Source organism: Molothrus ater, chromosome 6 (assembly GCF_012460135.2).
Source record: "Molothrus ater isolate BHLD 08-10-18 breed brown headed cowbird chromosome 6, BPBGC_Mater_1.1, whole genome shotgun sequence".
Classification (NCBI taxonomy): Eukaryota; Metazoa; Chordata; class Aves; order Passeriformes; family Icteridae; genus Molothrus; species Molothrus ater.
Window position 1 is genome coordinate 46121609 of NC_050483.2, and position 21290 is coordinate 46142898.

At 37.0% G+C, this 21290-nt stretch overlaps 1 protein-coding gene across 2 annotated transcripts in view; it reads right to left on the reverse strand.

The window, feature by feature from the left end:
* Positions 1-21290, reverse strand: part of RPS6KA5 (ribosomal protein S6 kinase A5) — a 73676-nt gene that overhangs the window by 19053 nt on the left and 33333 nt on the right. The window contains exons 1-7 of one of the 2 annotated variants that reach the window (XM_036383568.2): positions 17648-17744; positions 16879-16962; positions 14389-14492; positions 5679-5829; positions 4340-4501; positions 2983-3108; positions 2115-2248 (exon numbers count right to left, since the gene is read on the reverse strand). In XM_036383568.2, coding sequence (XP_036239461.1) covers positions 2115-2248; positions 2983-3108; positions 4340-4501; positions 5679-5829; positions 14389-14492; positions 16879-16962; positions 17648-17740 — 854 coding nt within the window. In that variant the 5' untranslated portion in view covers positions 17741-17744. Of the gene's footprint in view, positions 1-2114; positions 2249-2982; positions 3109-4339; positions 4502-5678; positions 5830-14388; positions 14493-16878; positions 16963-17647; positions 17745-21290 lie in introns of those variants that run through there. The other variant, XM_036383567.1, reaches the window with a different exon arrangement.

Sequence of the window (21290 nt, forward strand, 5' to 3'; positions counted from 1 at the left end):
GACTCACAGCCTTTACCCCTAAACTACTACCAGAAGGATGCAGATCTTGGAAACAGATGAAAAAGGTTCAGTATCATGAGCACAAATCTTTGAAATTTGTATGTGGACTTTTCTGAATATTTCCCCTCCATAAATAGTTACCATGTCAGATTTTAAGCAACCGTGTGAGAAACAAATGGGATGCTCTGAAACAGTAACTCAAGCAGGTTTACTTTGTTTCAGTGGTCATCAGACATACAGAGAAACCTAAAATTGTTGGCTGGGGGCACGTCCAGCACTATTAAAAAAGCAGAGGAACTGTTCATCTGAGCTTGCACCTCAAGTATCATGAAAAGGTTTCCCTAGATGTAAGATTTCCTTTTTGAGCACGTTTGCCCAGTAGGAGTGAAAGACTGACTTTGAGGCAAAGAAGTTCCTATAAATTTATTATACTTTTCCTTTTAGTAAGATTTAGTGGCGTGATCCTCAGAGCAATATTACTTACAGATTCTAATTTGAGTTGGGTTTTGGCCAACTGTTCAGAGTGTGGGTTTACTGCTAACTCTAAATACTGTACAAACATGCTGAGTCTGCTCACACCCTGCAATGCTAAAAAAAATTTCATAAATTTCTGTATACAGAGATTTCAGCTTCATTTAGCCTGAGCCACCAAGATGAAGGAGAAAGAGCAAAAAAAAACCTCATGAGTAATATAATTCAGGGACATAATTTCTAGAACTTAAGTTCCATGGGAAAAGTCAATACTGGTCTGCTCAGTTATCCAGAAACAAAATGCACATTATGTTAAAAAGAGATGGGAGCACTAACCTACAGTTCTGCTGGTACCAGAGAAAAAACTTCTGAGTGTAGACACATGGAAGAGATCTCCACACTAAAATACCCAATGTAGGTGTCTACCATACACCACTTAGGGTCTCATTATAATGAGTGAAATTCCCATGAATCCATCTTATAGGGTGAACTGGTTCACTGTAACATACATACCTAGAGTAGGATTCAGTGGCCTAAGCATAGGAAGAAGAGCCTGGAAGATGACATCAGCCATGAAGACATCTACAAAAAGGTAGCAGTCACAAGACTGATGGGAACCAGAGGACAGAGAAGACACCAAGAGATGCTAAAATGGCCCTATGTAGATGTCTATGTTTAAGTTACTGAATCCCACTTCTAGTGCAAGACAGCTTTAGGCAGGCTTCCATTAATTCAGCAGACTTCAGAAAACTAACTCAGACACCTGCACTTCAGCTTCTTGTTCTTGAACTCGTCCTATTCAAAAAGCATATGATGAAATGACAGACACTTAGGTCTGGCAGACAGCTTCTTCTAGAGTCTGGAAAAACAGAGGTACAGCCAAATGTCTTGGGCAAGAGATCACTGAACTATCACTCTGACAGCAGAACATTTCTACTCGCCTGCCAGCATTCTGCAACACACTAGGGATGTACTTACTAATGAACTCTGCAAAATGAAGGCAAAAATCCATCTGCTACTCAAAGAATCCCTTATCTTTATTCTTCTCTGAGCAGAAACTCACAGACAAATCCATTCTGGAAGAGAACCAGATGGTACCCATGTACGAAGCAAGTCAGCTGCTTCCATTGTGGTGTTCTCTTCAGAACATCCAGGAAACAAGATACAACTTACAATTCCATAGTCTAATTACATTTTATACACATACACACACACACAGATCTGCGGCAACCCACACTGCAAACTATTCCTAAAAGCAGTATCCTAGGCAATCAGTTGGGCTGCTAAAGAGAGGGAGCTAGCTTAAGCCTACATTCAGTTCACCTAAGTGTCAAGATAAAAGAACCTCATACCTTTATTTGTTAGGAACAAAATTAGGGGAAATAATTATAGAATACATCTAGGAACCACAAAAGTACTCTCTAGGTTTCTTCTTGTGTCCCAACTAGAATAACATTTTATTTCAAAAGACTCTCAGAATCTTTTAAAGGTCAAAAGGTTACAATAAGTTTCTGTAGATTCATAGAACAGGAAATAATTTTAAAGCTACTTTTCTATTTCCAAAAATGTAGTGAACATTATTCTACTCCATGGGTGACAGTAAGCAAAGAAAATATTTTTATTGTTTTATAGAATATTTATACCTTTTGCTAATTATTTTTACTGCATACTCTTGGCTAGTTTTCTTGTGTAAGCATTTTCGACAAATGGAAAAACTTCCTTCTCCCAATGGTTTCTCTTTCAGATCCAGTTCATAATGATGATAAAATGGAGAGTCCTGTTAGGAAACTGTCTGTATTTAGTTTTGCAGAATACTTTTAGTATACACAGTCAAAGACAAAGAGTAAAATTTCATGAGAATTTTTCATCTATATTTAAAACTGCAAAAGAGCTCTCTTTTTATTAAAATATAATCAAATTTTACTGAATAAAATGCATAAACATTATTCTAACATTCAAAGAGTAAAGCTTACATTACATTAAACAAACATTCACTAAATAAATCATTACTACTATAACAATTGAAGATACAAAATATTCAGATAAACAGGATCAAAGGTGGTCATACATACATTTATCCACAAAACTATGTGCTCATTTGAGGACATCACAATAGCATGTGCTCTTATAAGGCTTCACACAACTATATATTCTTTTGGGTAAATATAACATAGATGGAATTATTACATAATAAAGTAGCTTCAGAAATATCTACAGTGTTTGGCTGAATAAGAACTATCAGGAGTATTATTATTATTACTACTACTATACTTCTGAAAACTAGACAATAATCTCATCTTTCAGATTAAACTTCAACCATTTCTTAATAGTATCACATGCAAGATGTGATGGATCATCAGATGCTTGAATCATCTGAGGAGCCATTACAGAGAGTTAATAAATGAATGATGATTATTTTGTAATCCATAGCCTAGCTTATGACTGCTGCTTGGGAAGTTATACACAGTTTTAATTTAACCAAATTAATTTAAGTCTTGATATTATTATTACCTTCAACATAGCACTTCTGGCAATAGTTGTCATTCCAGGTCTCTCATCCCCCACATAAAACTGGAAGGGATCTACTGTAGCTGCATTGCGTTTAAACAAAATAGATGGTGCAACGAAAGAATATCCCTATGAAATTAGAACATCAGAGAAGGGTACAGCTTGATACTGTTGCACATAAACTACCATAATACATATGAAACAACAGAAGTTTCAGAAGAATTTTTCAATAAATCAGAATTTTTCTATCATAATAGAGAAATTGTGACTTACTCTGCTCAATATGAATAGGTATCTTCCTGGAATTAGTTATATGATCCTCCACACTTAGAGACAAAACAATAATACTACAAGAATTCTAATTAATGTTAATCTGGCTCAGCTACAATTGCTTTACAATAGTGATAAAGGCTTCGTCTTCAAACTAGCCAGCTTCCCATGACACCTTAAAGTTAAGGCATGAAAAGGCATGAAATAGTTTGTATTGTGATGTAAGCATCGAACAATTTTAAATGGATAAAATTCATGTCAATGTGTGTGGGCAATGATGTGCCCAGTTTGAGTATCATAATAACAGCTATGACTACCACTGCAGGGTGAATCAGATGTTATTAAGACACACATAACCTGCTTGCTACAGTCACTCTGAATCTAACAAGATCCAAAATATGACGCTACATTCCTCTATCCTGAGGATTAAGCTGCTCAAAAACAGACAATAAAAAACAACAAAGCACAACAAGGGGAAAGAGAAAGCAATCCAAACTGCTGTTCACCTCTGCAGTTTTGGTACCAAGTTGGTTGCACATGAGCTGTGTCTGCCTGTTTGACATCCAGACTGTGTAGTCAAGAAGGGATCATTCTTTAATAGCACAGAAGGAACAGTAAGGAAAGCTTTGTACTCATCTGGAAACATCAGCTGAGTAACTACAGTGCTCCTACAAAACGTGGAGTTTCAGCTCCCACTTTCCAAATGATTACTTCAACTAGCACATAATGTGGAAATGGTGAACTAAATTGCTCTTGTCAAAGCTGGCAGCTCAGGCTGATGGAGTCAAGATGACAAGACTCATAATGTATGAAAAATCAATAAAGAACAGACTGACTTTAGTCCAATAAGTAGGACATTCAGCCGGGAATGGAGAAACAAGGAATTTCATATTTGCAGTAGGACTGTTTCCACCTTTCTCATTTTGCAATAATTGAGCAAAAAGCCCTGGGAACTGGGATTAGAAGGTACACAATTAATTCCAAAAGCTTAACAGGCAGGAGGTGAAAAAAAAAAAGCTATTTATACATTAGGAATTGTTAAAAAATAATTTAAAATAATTTTCTTTAAAAAACTGAGTTTTGAAAATACCTGAAATATTCTTTCAGAAGTCTGAGGGGTTGCTGCAGGAGAGTATGTTGGATCCATTTCTGTAAACTCTTCTGCAAAATTACTGACATCCAATTCATCTCTGATTACTGGTTTAAATGGAGCTGGTATTTTTTTGGCAGCTAAGTCCTCCCAATTCATATTCTAAACAAAAAATAGGAAAATTAATTTAATTAAATGAAAATTTTACAGAAAGATATTGGAAAGAGAGTCTTGTCACAACACACAGTCTAACTCCCTTTGCCATCTTCCACAGGCTGATGAAAAACATTCAAATTATGCTCTACTAATTTGTTTAGTTAAAGCCAAAGCTATTTGTATGCAGACAGAATCCAAAAAGAAATTCAACATAATTTAACAGTGGAGATGTGCCAAACAATTAGCGTGATGGTCCCTGAATTTCTTCCTCTATTTCAGAATAAGCAATGTTTATATTTTCATTAGCCACAGTGCATGCATGCAGTATCTTCAAGTTCTCATTGCCAATTTCTATGCTTTGTTACTGATGTCAGCTTTCAGAGCCCTGAGAGCATAAACCTCCAAATTCTTATTTGCAGGCACGACTAGAAAGAGGAAGCATAGAAATAGCAGATAGGAGCAAACTGCCCTGTTACTGTAAAGGAGTGGAACTGAAATTAAGTAAAGAATAGAAAGTGTTACATGACGGAAAATGCATCTCCCAAAACAAACAGTAAATTAAGGAAGCTTAACTCTGTTTAACTCTACTTAGCTTCAGAAGCACCATAAATACATTATTTGTTTTTTCAAAGAAAGCACACAATTTTAAGCACATTTAATACAGACATTGTATGCAAATCCAATCTTCTTCATGGTTTGAAAGCAAATGTTAATACAGTGAAATCTGAACAAAATTAAAATTGACTGTACAAGACAAAAGATTCAATTAGGCCAAAGTAAATAGAGGAGTTTGGTGAATTTTATTAATATTAAAATTTTTACTAATAATTCTAGTGGCAATCTTTAAAAAAATCCTTTCAAACAAAAACCCAACAGACAACACAACACAATTTCAGTGTTTTACATTAAACCTTCTGATTTCAGCAGTGTTTCCTCTGGCTTCTTCAAGTAACTGATAGATACAGACAGAATATATTAAAAATCTAGCATACCCTTCTAATAAGCACAAAATCCATACCTACAAACACATGGCTATTTTTACTAACTTCAATGCAATTATTCATGCAACTAATAGGTCTCTAAGTTGTTCTGTTAACAGAACAACAAAATTTCCTCAGACTTTGATTTCACAGGCACTGATGCAGAATAAATGGGATCTGGTGAGTTTTGTTGTTTGCTTTACCTGGAAGAAGGGATGCTGTTTGATTTCATCAGCATCAGTGGGACCGCAACCTAGCCTCTTCTTGGGGTCTTTCATTAAAAGACGCTGAATTATATCCTTAGACAGAGCACTCATTTCTTGTGGATAAGGTGGCTCACTTTTTAATATTCTCCTTTAAAACAAACAAAATAACAATGTGGAAGTTACTAAAAATGTTGGGAGTTAAAGAGTTACCATACTAACGGAAGCATTAACATTTCACTTAAACTTCTATTGTACCCAAAAGCAGGAGGATGACAAATATGAAACCAAATTTTTTAAAGGTTTAAGGAATTGTGGACATGAAACAGAACATCTGAAGAGATAAATTATGTAACTCAATACACAAAAGGAGAACAATCCTCATCTCACATACTGAGCTTACTATTTAAAAGAAATCACATAGTTGAAACAGATAGCTCCACAAAGAAATCAACTTGATGCCTAATAGTAGTCAAACAGAAAATAATTCAAATTACTCCAACATTAAAATGTATTAGAAAATAAATTAAAAAAAAAACATATTTGGGCCATTCAAGGATTGCCTTCACCCTCTGTGTTGTGTGCAGCACTCATGCCCTTGTCTCAAATGAAGGCACTATAACTGGAAAAGTTTTAGAGAACAGTAATAAGACCAATCAGACATAGAATGTGTTTTATAGAAAGTTTTATAAAAAGGCTAGGACTGTCTAGCTTACTGAAAAGATGACTCAAGGGAGCTGGGCAGAAAAAACAGTAAAGAGAAAGTAAACAGAGACCCCACCACTTTTTCAATACAAGAACTAGAAACCATCACCTTGTGCCAGTGGAAGTCAAAACTTTGGAAGCCTAAGTAGAATCACATTTCAGTTCCTATCTTTTATATCTGCAGTCCCCACAGTTCTATACAAACAGGTAGGAAAGTTTTCCTTCAGTTACTCCAAATCTAAATACTGAAGCTAAGGACTCTAAAGGAAAGTAACACATCCAAAGACACATGAGCAGGTTTAAAATAAAGACACAAAAAACCTTTCAGCATACAGAATCACAGAAGAGTTGAGGTTGGAATGATCTCTGGAGGTCATCTGGTCCAACTCCTCCTGCTCAAACAGTTACCTAGAGCCAGCTGTTCACCACCATGGTCAGAAACCCTTTGAGTATCCCTAAGGAGAGAGACTTCACCTCCTCCTTTGGGAAGCCTATGTCAGTACTCGGTCACACTTGCAGTAAAAAGGTGTTTCCTAGTGCTTGAAGGGAACCTCCAGGTTTCAATTTGTGGGCCCAATCTCTAGTCCTGTCACCAAACACCACTGAAAGAGCCTGGTTCCCTCTTTGCACACTCTCTTCAGGCATTCATGCACATTGACAAGGTGTCCCTAAGCCTTCCCTTCTCCAGGTGGAAGAGTGACAGCCTTCTCAGCCTTTCCTCATATTGTCATCAGCCCTTTGCTGGACTCTCTCCAATATGTCCAATATATCACTCTCATGCACTCACTGGAGAGACTAGAAATGGAAGTCCAGATGTGGCCTCAGCAGTGCTGAGTAGAGAGGAAGGATCATATCCCTAAGCTGATGATACTTTGTGTAATGCAGCCCAGGATACCATTTGCTGCCTTGCCACAAGGCCACATTGCTGGCTCAGGTACAGCCTGGTGTCTACATAGCCGGATGCATACTCTCACTGTGGGGACTTCATAGTAGGGCTTACAGTGCCTCCACTAAACACAAACTGAAACGTTTTGAAGCCATGAGAGACTGAGGCTGAAATGACATGAATTTGTGGCAATACTAAGATCTCAGCTATTGTATGTTTCCACCAGAGCTTAAGTTGATCGCTGCAGGACATTCCTAAATTTTGTTCAGAGTTACTGCATGACACATCCTTAGAGTCAGTTATCCCATGAGAAAATTTTTATCTTGAAATATCTAGCTTCTTGGATTAGTCCAAAAATAAATGCAAACAGATTGCTTCCTAAATAATCCTGTTCTGGCAGTGTGGAAGAACAAAACCAAGTTGAAAATGTGCATATCCCAGGGGTAGCTTCTACAGACATAGTATCCAATTTCACGCAAACAAAAAGACAAAGCAAGCTAACCTCTTGGTTTAAGTAGTATCTCCTTGCTGAAAGGAGTTAGGAAAACACAGTCTAAGTTTTAAGATGGTGTAAAGGTCTAGGATTGTTTTTTTTAAATGATATATATCTGCCAGTAAGGGTCTAAATCACAGCCTTGCTGCTAGCAGAAGTAACAGCAACCATAAAACTTCTCTTCAACTTCTGGACACATTTCATGTTACAGAACAGGAGAAGAAAGCACAATATTATCAACTGATTTTTTTAATTGGGGATGTTAATACCAAATTTAAACATCACTAAACAAGAGTATTCTTACACTGCAGGAGTGGTGGAGAAGTAAAGATTCAGTCTCTTCTGAAATCACCCAGTTTCAGAAAGGGGAAGCAGGTAAGGAAGTAAGAAAACCTTCCTGTTGTAAAGACAGAAGACAGGACACCTTGATAGAAAAATTACTTTACTTACAGGAGGGACAATGTTTTCATAGTTTGAAAATCACTGCAGTTAGATAAGTCTGAAGAAGCTTCTTTATCAACCTTTCTGATCAAAAAGAAATCAGAAAGTTATGTAACAAAGATTCTGGAAAACAACAAGTTCTCTTTGGGCTCTCAGAAGAAAAGAAAACCCCTCCAATCTGTACTTTTTGAAATTGATTTCTAAAGCAATGAGATTGAAACCCTGTGATGTCCTTAATAATCAAGAGGGAAATATTAGAGCAAATTCTCTTCCACACACTCCAGGAACCTCCTAAACTGTTTCCTCTCTACTGTACTGTATTTCCAACAGATGTACAGTAAGTTTTATATTGAGAAGTATCTTCCATCTCTTGACCATCCTAGAACCCACTGCAGAAAAGGCAGCATTTTGCCATGTTCCATTACAAGGAGAGTCACATAAATTGCCAGTGGCTTTAATTCAAAAATACTTTTGAGGTTGACTGATACTGGTGATAAACACTGATGATGCTCTGGATTGGTTCACAGAACCATATTACAGAAGTAGTGAAGACCAAAGCTACCTTCTTTAGAAGTTCCAGGAACCACATAAAATTATCATGGAATTGAAGTATGTGAAGCTGCAATCACATTAATTAGGATGGAAATCAAGCTGCCAGAAAAGCAAGACCAGATTGGATCAACATGTGAGAGAGCAGAAATTTGTGGAGCAGCTTGATCAAGTGAAGAGGGCCTGGTTTCACTAGTTCAGCACTACTCAAGTGCTGTACTGGAGGTTACTCAAGGCTCTAACAGTAGCCCATACAGTGTTCAGAGGAAGGAAGCTGCATGTATCAAAATCCTTTTTGGAACGTGTGTGCTTCTGTAAAGATGCTATGGCCTTTAGCATTAATAATCCTTTCCTTTTCTCAATCACTACCATCTTTTTGTACATTTCATGTTTATGGGGTTGTCCACATTGTTTATGGCAGTGATCCAGAAACAGTGACAGACACAAGCAAGAAGAATTAAGTTTCCCAAGTGGCAATTGGGAAAGCTGAAGGAATGCTCTGCTGTATTCATTGCTTTTCCTGGCCTGGTATAAGCCCTCTGAGCTGGGGCAAGTTGAGATTACCCTGCTGATGAGAGAACTCTGGCTGTACTGAACACTCAGAGAAACCTCCCCTTGCACATGTCAAGAAGTTTAACTCTACATGAATCATTTCCATCTTACCCATCTCTATGGCAGAGTATGCAGAACTAGGAGCAACCCCACTGGTATTGTTTTTCAGGAACTTGGCCTCTGATGAGTTTTCCCCATAAAAACTACAGACCAAAAACACATATGATAATGCAAAGGACACAATAATGGATGATAAGGAAGAGAAGGGGATGCCCAATCTAATTCTACAGTACCTTGAGAACTGCATGTCTTATGATGAGTCTATTCCCTGACCCTCTGCTTTATGCCCAAAAATGGGTGTGGTATGTTTAAGGTGGGGGTCAGGGTGGGGGGTTGAACCTTGAGCTCCTTGGCAGATTTTTTTCAAAGCCTCACTCCCCAGGTGCCTAGGGTGCTGAGGAGGTGTGGTTTTTTGCTTGCCTAGCTTGATTTTTTTGTTAGCCCAGGCAAGAAATTTTTTTCCCTTCTCCCGGCCTTGGAGAAGCTGCAGCAGCAATCCTTCAGCAACTTTTCTTTCATAAACTGGACAGTTTAATTCTGAGACCAGAGAAAAAGGGACCTGCAAGGCAGGAGTTGGTCAGGACCAGCAGGAGTAGAGGGGCTGCTCCATCTTGGCCCTACAGAAAAAGCAGACCTGCTTCATCTGCTGTGAAGAAGGGATCAACATCAAAGACTTCTGATCTGTTTGCCCAAACTGCTGTTTGAATCTCCTGTTCAGCTTTCTGGGTTTTTTCCCCTGAGAGAGGAGCCACTATCTTCTGCCTACCATGTGGTAAGCTGGTGGGATATGTATGGATTTTTGTTTTGGTTTTTTTTTCTTTCCCTGGCATTCTGGGTTTTTGTTCCACTGCAGGGGGGAGAGAGGGTAAGGTCTGACAGTTTTATCTTTAGCATTTATTTGCCTTTTTCCTGTGCCTTTTGGGAATTCTGTCAAATAACCATTGGAAAAGGCTTTTTCACTTTCATCCTCTAGTATACATTTCCTATTGGTGGAAAGGGATTGTTGGAACCCTTTTTAGGGGAAGCAACTCATTCCTAAACTTGTCTCTAAATTGAGACATTATGTTATAAGCACCATCAAAAAGATACATATCCATCTGGATGTACAGGGAATAAGAGAAAGCAACCTCCAGCTGTAACTCTGTTAAAGGGCAAATGTACAAGCCTTCCAAAGCAGAGTTTTTACCCTCATACTTGAGAATGACCCTGTCACCTCTTGTTCTGAACTGAACTCTCTTGTTCTTTTGTTCCACCTTGGAGCAGTCAGATATGTATGCATAACCCTGGTTCTACACAAGTCACAAACTGTGCTACAGTACCTAAAACTTCCTTTAAACCATCTGCTTTACTGAATGGTTGAACAAATCTATAGGCAAACTCACTCATGCACTCTGAGGTGCATCTAAACATAAAATGCTTTACCTTATAGACAGGCAGCTAAAAGCTCTAGGACAAATACCTAGAAGAAATCATGCAAATTAGAAGTTGGATTTAATGACTGTTCCATCCTTTAAAAGATCTAGCAATCACTAGAGTGAGTCACTGATTTAAGAAGGAAATCAATAAAGAAGGGCATCCCAGTACACAGCTGTTATGTGTCTTCCCAACAGCTCTATGAAGAAAAGGTTTCTTGCAGGATCATAGATGAAGTATCTCCACAGCATCCAACAGACTGTCAGATTTCAGCTGTCCTCCATGAAGTTTATTTAAAGTCTAACCAACTATGTCAAATAAAGACTACGGGCTGCTACTGGTGTTAGTATGCTAATATGGCATCATATGCTTCTATAGATTATTTTATAGATGTATCTATGCATTTAAAAAAAAGTTTCTATCTATTCATAATCCTAAAGCTGGTAAGATTTTTTTAAACTGCTGCACAGTTGCAGCTAGTACTAGTACTAACTAGTAAAACTAGTACTCCAAAACCTTCCTGCTCATTTTATATCTTCTACATGACAGGACCCTCAAAAGTCAGCTCCCTAAAATGGATTTGTCTGCCTTTTAATTCAGCACTACAAACTACTAGTAGTCAAAGTGAAAATACTGGCTGTGTGGTCAGTCCCAGCCCTTGCCTATGCTATTGCAGGATGGCTCTTATCCCTGGCTCTGCAGCAATAAAAGTTCAGAATTCTCAAAAATGAAAGGAAAATTAAGGAACAAGGAAAAGAAAGGGGAGAGGGTGCACTAGAAAAGGAGAGATATTGGAGTAGTTATGTGACTTTTTTATTTAATTGAGTTTAATAACCCATACATAAAGCATGTGAATGAGAAGCCTTCAGAGACAGTGATAAAAGGCAACATTTGCACCTACTTAACTTGCATTTTCCATTAAAGAAGTCTACAGTGTTGCCAAAAAGATCATTATAGAAGAACAACACAATTTCTCATCATAAAGAGAAAAAAAAAATAGAAACTATACACTGTTTCCAACACAAGAATAGAACTCTCCCTTGGAGAGATATTTTAGAACAAAGTTTCATTCTCAAATTTAACACCACACAACCATTGTGACACATGAGGGAGTAAAATTATCTAAAAATATCTAAGATTACTTCCTATCTAGGTAAAATAAAAGAAGGACCTGGATCCATTTAAAAGACGACTATTTTTCCCCCTAAACTCAGAAAAATAAAACCATGCTTTCAACAGATAGAGAATTCATTTTTTTTACTTGCTCACAAGTCTGCTGCAATTGGCAAGTTTAAGCATATTTAGGTTAACCAATGTAATTTCTGGTTAGAACAACCTTGCTATCAAGAAAGAAGTTTGTACCAACTCCTATCTCTGTGCCAGTAATTTCATTATCAGGGGCAGCTGTTACTATTTGGTTTCTGTTTGCCTGCTCTTCACTGCCCTCAGGGAAAGCTCCAAACACACTCCTGTTCTCCCAAGGCATGCAGCAGTCACCATAGCCCAGAAGGTTCCACACAGCTCAGTGCAGCAGCCAGGGCAGCAGCAATGCTCTCCTATGTTCTTAAAAGGATCATAACATTCATGACATAAACTGCAGACACAGAACACTGAAATGAGCCAAAAAAGAAATTGCTATCAGTGGAAAGGATTTATAAACCACTGGGTCTTATGAGTATAGAAGTAACACAAAAGAGATGAAATCTAGTCTGAAACACAATCATATAGCCAGGAATAAGAAGATTTCAGCTCTATGGCTGGGAGGAAGAACTACAAACCAGAGAGTTATCTCTTGAAAGTGACAGAAGAAGAAAAGGAGTTAGATCAGACCAGCACTGGCATCAACAAGAGGAACCCAAGAAAAAGGAAGAAGTATTTTTTTGTTCAGATGGTAAATTATCCCTTCCGTTAACCAAGATCTGCTTGAAACATCAACATGAATAAATTGTCCATATGTAAGAAAGAACAACAGAAGCTAAGTTAAGAAAAGGTTTTTTCAGGAAACAGGAAGACTAGGGAACATCTTCACTATAGGAAACTGTAAGAATTTAGCTTCTAAATTTATCAAAATAAAAACTGAAATACCATAGGACTGTCTGTAAATGCATAGCATAAACATCCACCAGAACACAGACTAAAGAGCACCACAGTAAACTTGCCACAACTAAAGAAAGTAAGTAATTAGCTGTCAGAGCACAGATGTTAACAACCATGTAGTCATTCAAATTATCAGAAATATTATTATCTTAAAAAGCACCAAAGGGCCTACCAAAAGAAAGTCAAGTCCTGTAGAATACATAACTAAAAAGTTTCCCACTTTTTGGGTAAAGTTCAGTTTAAGGTTCTCTCTCTAAAAAAAAAAAAAATTGTTACTCCTTCTGAGTCCCAGCTAGTAAATCTTGGGAATCAAAATTACCAAATTCAGCCACGGCATAAGTAATCAGTCAACCAAACTTCTAACCTTAAATAGGGCAGAAAGAGATAACTGAAGTTTTAACTGCAATATAATAACCAAGCAGGTGAAGTCCTGAATTTTCTTTCGTTAATGGACTCCTCTCTCCCCTGTATTTTTTCTACTGACCGTCCAAGTTTCCTGTTTGCTGTAGTAGAAAAGTAAAAACCAATAAACAGGCTTTAATCTCCCAAGAAATTGCCTGAATTTATAACGTAAGTAAAATAAATTCTCTAAACAATTGAGGTATATTCTACCATCCATTACAACCTTAAATATCAAGTGATTTCAGGTGAGGGTCAGAACCAGGACAATACCTTCCAACAGAAGCAAGACTATTCTTAGTTTGGGGACTGGACTTACAAGCTCATTTTGACAGCAGTTAGTAATTTGAGCAATTTAAGACCTCAACTTCCTGCTCCAAAAGAAATCCAATAAAAGGAAATTTTTGTTTTGGGGGAGATTTCAGTAACACGTTTTGGAGAAGCTTATTGCTTTGTCTTTTAAAAATGCTCCAGTGCTTTTAGACAGGTACTGAAAACAAACCTTTAAAGCGTGGAGATTACTGAATGTAACAACAAGTTTATATGTAAAAGATAAGAATGGTATAGTTTATTTCATTTCTGTATCACATTCATTTCTTCTCAGATAGGCAAATGGGCTAGAAAAGATTTTTGTTTCATGCTATACACTAATAAAATAAACATAATTTGTAAGAAAAAGGTGGGAGTAGGGTACATTCTGACACTTTAAATGTGCAGCCTGCCAGAACAACCTAGCAAGAGCTGATAAAGTATCACTAGCTAAAGATATCTCTAATGTATTAAGATCTGGAATGTGATAATTCTATTTACATATACTTTGGTATTTCATTTGAGTTCCTTTTCAACAGTAAACATGCAACAGGGCTATGTGTCTACAAGGCTGTGGCTCCACTGTAGTTTAAACAAAACAGGCCTTTTGTAAAGTCAATTCTACTAGCTAATAAAAGCTATCTACTTTCCGATGTCATTCTAGTGAACAGAACTGGAGCACACAAAATGTTACCATGGCAGCACTTTCTTCCTAAATTTTAAATTAACAAACTCTCACAAAACATACATTATGGCAAAGAATCATCTGTTAGCAAGCACATATACTTCACTGCTTTGAATCTTACCTAGAAATCTCTGCTTGGGAATTCTTCTCTCCATCAACTGTAAATGGTGATGCTCCAGTTAATAATTCATACATAAGAACACCAACACTCCACCAATCAACAGCCTAGAGAACAACAGTAATTATGTATGTTGTTATACACTGAAGTAAAATTGTTAACAAAAGAAGAAACAGAACAATCCATATAGAAAGCAACTAGCATAGGAAGAACCTACCTATATACAACTACAAAGGCAAAATGGGATACAACGAAGCATAAACAAGGTTTAAGGTATTTTCTGTTAAAATTTTCTATTAATTTTATACTGAAGTCTCTCCATTTAGCTTCTTCAAATAATTTCTCAAGCTTTCTACTAACTACTAAATTTTCTTTTGTTTTCCGAACAGAATTAATTTTGATTTTTACCATTGTGATGTGATATGAATTCTAATACACACTCTAACAGAGGAACCTAAGGCTTGCTAAGAAGCAGTGGAACTTGAAGTTTTATGAGCTTGAGAATGAAATTAAGGAATGTTCAAAAAGCAGAATTTAAGATCACAGTTCCACAGTTTATCCAGGCACCTGAAAATGCTATGAAATCATAGAATGGTTTGGATTGGAAAGGACCTTAAATTCCACCTTGTTCCAACACTCTCCCATGAAGGACAATATGAAAATCAATGAAACTTCTGCTTTACTTACATTGGCAATATTAATACAATACAGGAAGACAACTAGTGAAATCCTAACAATTTGTCCACATATTTTACTTGGATTTCCTTCAAAACACACAGAATCTGATGTCTTATCTATTCAGCCAAGAGTATCTAGAAGAACTACCTGCTGAAGTTTCTGTACTGTTACTGATTATCTTTGCAAATAAATAATTTTCAGAGAAAATACCAAAGAATTTCTTCTTGACATGTGTTTTTCCAAAAGAAAAGGAGGATCTGCAGAATCAGAAATCCAACTTTAAAAAAATAAATACTGAAATACTACAGCAAGTCCTTATGACAAACACTGCAATCATCTAGAAGAGATAAATAATGAGAGCACAGCACACTAAAGCATCTCGTTTTCTTTTTTTTGTAAGGTCTTTGAGTTGTTAGATATGCAGCAGGTATGAAATACACTAAAAATCTTCTAAAATTACCATGTGTGACATTGTGAATGGGAAGGTAGTGAGTGTGTGGTGTAAACAACTAACATAACATACATAACTGCAAAATCTCCCCGTTGATCAGCAAACAGTCACTATCAAATGGAGAAGTTACTCCTTATAGAGCACTGTATGACTCTGCACGACATCTGATGAAAGTATCAGACAGAACCAAAGATAACAGAACAGAGTTTCCTCTTTAAGTCAGCAACAAGACTGAATTTTTAAGCTCTGAGAAGCCAGAATCATAATTCAAGGTGACTGAGAAATTAGAGAGATGCTCTGGAGGTGGCATGACTAAACTAAGAGAGCGCAGGAAAGAGCTTCAATTTGTAAGTTTTTTAAATTCCATTTTTAATAGCAACTGGGCAAGCAGTACAGTAGAAAAAGACAAAGAGATTATAGTGGAATTCATGGTAGGTGTGAGACAATGACTAAGTGAAAAGAAAAAGCACACTATTTTATGTGTAGTAGAATAATCAGGGAGGTTATTCTGCTCTACTTCAAACTGCCAGATCCCAGCTGTGCCCACTACAGTGCTCCCTAACTGAAGGTAAATTCAGACCAAAGAGACATAGAATGCACAGAGAAGGAAAAGAAAGAACTTTCTCAGGCAAAAGTCAGACTCTTCCAGTTCTTACAGAGGGCTGCTATAAAAGGAACCACAATCAACTACATTCCATGATCCACAACAAAGACAACTCAACTCAGCCTACAGCAAAAAAACACAGAGATCAAACAGTCTCCAAAACTTCCCATTATAGTGAGCAATCAGAATAAGTTACCTAGGAATATTGCAGAATTATTTTAGAGAGTAGTTTTTTTTGTTTCAAAAATCATCTGTTAATTATTGCTGTCTTGATCTTTTCTATCACTTACTGACACTTTATTGTGCAATAAAACTTGAGTCACAAGCCACACAATTTTACAATATGAGAACACTTATAACATTAATGACCTATCCCATACCTCAATAAAGATAATAGATTTCTATAATGTCCAGTTTAAAATGTATATCAGAATTAGCCACAAACCATTTTCCATTCTGAACTAGTTTTTTATGCAAAGGCAAATAAGTGTTAACTATGTCCCACAGCATATTTAGAACAAATTTTGAACAGAACACAAATAAGCCTCAATATCTTTATAAATATGCCTTTTACTTCAGATCAGAAGAGGAAAATACATCAACATAAAATTGAAGACACAGGAAACAATCTATCTTAGGATGACCTTAAATAACAGATACTTAAATAAGATAACATGTCATATTTTACAAAAAACCCTGAAGATGAGCAATATGTTGACTGAAGAATTAGTTTATTTTCAGTAATAAACTTAGAACATACCTTATCATGTCCTGTGTCTCCCCCTCTTACAATATCTGGAGCCATATATTCTATTGTTCCACAGAAGGAATATGCTCTCTCGTTCTAGGAAAAAAAGAATTACATCAAACAATTATATTATACAAATAATATGGGATAGATATGGCTAACAGTTCCGAGATGCTGGCAGCAATTCTTCTCCAAATAGCTCAGAACTGCTAGCTAAATAATATTCCATCATTCCATCATTTGTAGTGACGTATCACATAATGCTACAGAATATTTAGTCTTCTATGAAAAAATAAAATGTCATAAGTTTGTGTTGCAGTCTAAGATAAGCACACAAAAATTAATCTACTAATATTTAGAAAAACTCTCCCATAAGTCTAAATGATCTACACGTTTCAGAACTTCGCAAGATTCCCCAACTAACACAGATATACGTTTTGAAGGCTGCAATACCAATACTCTAGATAACAAATGAAACTTTTCATAAAAAAGGGAATTACTTGTAAGATGTACAATTTGACTAAATTGGATACAAGATCCTTTGAGTTCCCCATATTTAGGAATTCATTATGACCTCTAGAAAAGTTGTTTTCTCTCGCAACAAACACATATATAAGAAACAACATTCTCTCAAGAAGAGACTTGGAGAGAGACAAGACAGAGAAGGGGAAAGGCAGACAGTGTTGTAAATTTAATTTTATTCTATACACTGAATTATTCTCTTGTTCAAAACTAAGCTGCTTTCACAGGCATGTATAATTGTTCCCTGGTAGCCATTTACCTTTGAGGTCAACATGAGGTCATGCTGTACCTTGCTAATGACGAAAGCACATGTGTTTGGGCCATGCAACATTGTTCCTCCCTTATCCTTCATGCTTCTAGCATTTTGGGGAGAGATCCTGATAGGTCCTTTAAAGAAGAGTGTTCAAAAAAGCAAATATTTCAAAAGTCAGGTTTTACATTTGTAGATTCAGGTTTGGAGTTTAAAACAGGTGCTATATAAGAGACTACACTAATGAGAAGAAGCTTCTAAAAGTAGAAATAGTGCTCTGTGCTACCCTAAGGCATAAAAATTAAACAGTCCAGCAGCATATTAATTAACTGTATTTCTTAAAATACATATACTGTGACTGGTTTTTTGGGGTAATATTCTGAGTTCAGAATAGTTAAAAGGCCTCATTTTGTTTAAGTATTAACTTGAAATATTAACTTCTGAGACAAAACCATATAATAATGAGCTTTTCATGATTCCACTTTCTTTTGACACAACTATTGTTTCTGTTTGATAATCTTTTCTAGTACCTGTTATCTTAAAGAAATATAGTGTGATAGAAAGCACAAACAAAGAAAAATGTCAGAAATTCCTAGCCCTCCATCAGAATCTAAACCTATTCAATCTCTGTTCTTTTTTCCTTCAGCTGGGAGGGTAGGAGGGAGGGAGGGAGGAAGAAGGGTGAAAAGGAAAAGGAAGGGGAGTGGAAAACACAGAAAGAAACTGCTCTTTTCACTTGCTACCTCTCCAAAGAGTAAAGATAATGCAGCCAAAGTGAGATATCAAGACAACTGTCTGAAAGGAAAGTACTCTGACTTCAACTATAGATTGACACAGATTCACCTTCATAAGATGCTGTAGAATGTTCTGACTTCAAAACAGCTGAAGTCAAAATCCAGATACTTCTTTGTCAGAAACCTTTGTTTATGCTGTGGTTTATTAAGTTATAAGCTTCATCAATTACATCTAGCTGTTACTTGAACTCAGGTTTTAGAGTATGAAGTTTCTTTAGGCACACTTAGGTAAATCTGTCACTGTTAAATATGCCTCTTCCAGGAAGCCACTAATAGTTCCTGCTGTTATGCACTACATGTGGGTTTACAACCATTTTCAAAGAATGTTATCTCAAATAACAGTTTTATTTTCTGTCATTTTCTGGTCTCCTGGGTACATGAGAGACATGGATATAGCAGAGAGCATCCAGCAAAGAACCATAAATATGATTAAGGGAACCTATGAGAAAAGGCTGATAAAGCTGGGACTGTTTCACCTGAAGAGGTAAACCTGACAGCTCAGGGAGATTTCATCAATGTACAAAAATGCCTGAAGAAAGCATGCAAAAAAAGAGGGAGCAAGGCTCTTTTCAGTGGTGCCCAGTGACAGGACCAGAGGAGGAAACACCTTTTTACTGTGACTGAGCACTGGCTCACAGGCTGGCCATGAAGGCTGTGGAGTATCTCTCCTTGGAGATGTTCAAAAGGCTTCTTCTGGGCAACCAGCTCTAGGTAACTGTATTTGTGCCAAGAATTGGACAAGCTGACTTCCAGCAATCCCTTCCACTCTGTGATTCTGTCACAAAATGCCACTGTAAGCTGTATTTCAACATTCATTTTGAAACCACAGCCAAGTCTTATTTTGTACGCCCTCCAAATTTACATTTCATACAACTGTATAACATAAATCCAAATTCCAAAAGCCGCATTATTAACACTTCCATGTTATGAGATGTAAGACAAGAAAGGATATTCTTAAAAAACAACTGAACTTGGATTACCTACAGGTGAATGCTCACTGAACATGCACATCTTGCAAATACTTGAGCTTAAGAATTTTTTTGTCTTTGAAACTACCTGAAAAATGTAGAAAGCATTTCTCCTCAAAGACAGAGAGGTCTTATGCTTTCAGTTATCTAATGACCTCCTTCAACAAATAAGAAAAAAGCACATTAACAGCAACAAAAAAGCAAAAGGATCAAACTCCATTTTGCTGCAGAGACTAATCACATTCACCATGTCTACAGGAAAGGCCTGACTGATGGAGAAACAGTCACTACTGCCACAAAAGGATGTGTGTCCTTTAGAGGACATCCTAGCTTACAATAATACAAATTCAATTTCATATTTTTTACAACATATGCAAGGGTAGCTCTGACAGTTATTAAGTCTCGCAACTGCTCAAAGTTGCCTTTCTTCCTTTGTTAAAGGTACTTCAAAGTTCCAGCCTGCATCAATTAGAGCCTCTCTGGGCTCTATCAGTAGTGTTTTGAACAGCACCCATTAGAAAGAAAAGATACACCAACATTTCTAGAATACAGAAATCAGTTATCATCATTGCTCCTTTTTCATACAGGTGTGAGTTTATATAATCAGTCCTGAAAGTTATAACTTGCAGCTTTGCTACAAGCATAAACAGTGAAAACTTTCCGAGGATACCAATGTCAGGGCCCTGAGCTTATCAACAGGCTCCACAACATCTTTCACCAATCCTGGGTGTTAAGGCATCTTCACTTAAGACCAATTCTGACAAAATGCAGCTGAGTGACCTGTGTAGAAGCTCATCAAGGGCCTCTTCCACTTTCAGCTGGGAGCCGGAGTTCAGGCTCCTGCATCAGCTGTGCTGTAGGTAAGTCTGTACTTGGCTGGGTATCTTGCTGATGCCGATCCATCAAATTCAAATCCTGACTTGTGCTCAAGCCTCTCTCCTCACAACAGACTTTTCTGATAACCACTGGACTGTTGCCCAAGCCTGTTTTTCTGGCACTAAACTTCTTCTGATCTTCTTGCACCACTGGTCAGTGAGCACATAGATCCATACTTGCTGTGGTCACCCTTGGCTCACACTAATGCAGGGAGCAGTCTCCCCATTCTGCTGCTTCCTGACAAAGCAGGAAGAACCTAACCCAGAATCACAGTTCCTCCAGGAACAGCTTACAGGACGGAAGAATTTAGGTGTTTGAAGAGTTCAGCAGTATCACACAGAATATCTCATTTATTAGCTATCAGCAAACTGGCCACAAGCTACTGATCAAGTATTAGAGCTCCCTTGGTAAGCTTAAAAAGAAAACCAGGACCATAGGATCAATCAAAAAAACATTATCATAACTGAAAATTAGTTGTAATATGTAAAGGCCACATAGCAGGGGTTGTTCTAACAAGCTGCCCTGCTGAATGGATTTTGCATTTCAGGGAAATTACAAGTAAAGACTGAAAAGCCTGAATTCTTGGCAGAAATAGGACCTGTACCTTCAGCAAGCCTTAGGGGTGATCCTACTCATAGATATTTACCTCAAAAATAAAAATGCACCAAGGAAAAAACTAATTTCCATAGAAATTATATCTGTGACATCTTTCACTGTCACTTAATAGCCCAGAATAACAATAATTACAGTCTTAATTCAGGAAGACATATGAAAATTGACAGAGAGACCTCTCACAGTTCAAAGATGTGATATAGGTTTCAAATGTGGGGGGGGGGAGAGGAATCTTGCTTAACAAGGTCCTTGCCATACTGACTGGTTTCTTCTTTTTATTCACCTTTTTTTTTTAAGTTTCAATTATTTTGGGAAACTTATTGGTGATAATATCCAGATTTAACCCTGAATAATTAAGCTGTCCATACTAGAAAGTATTACTTCAACCAAAGAATCTATCAG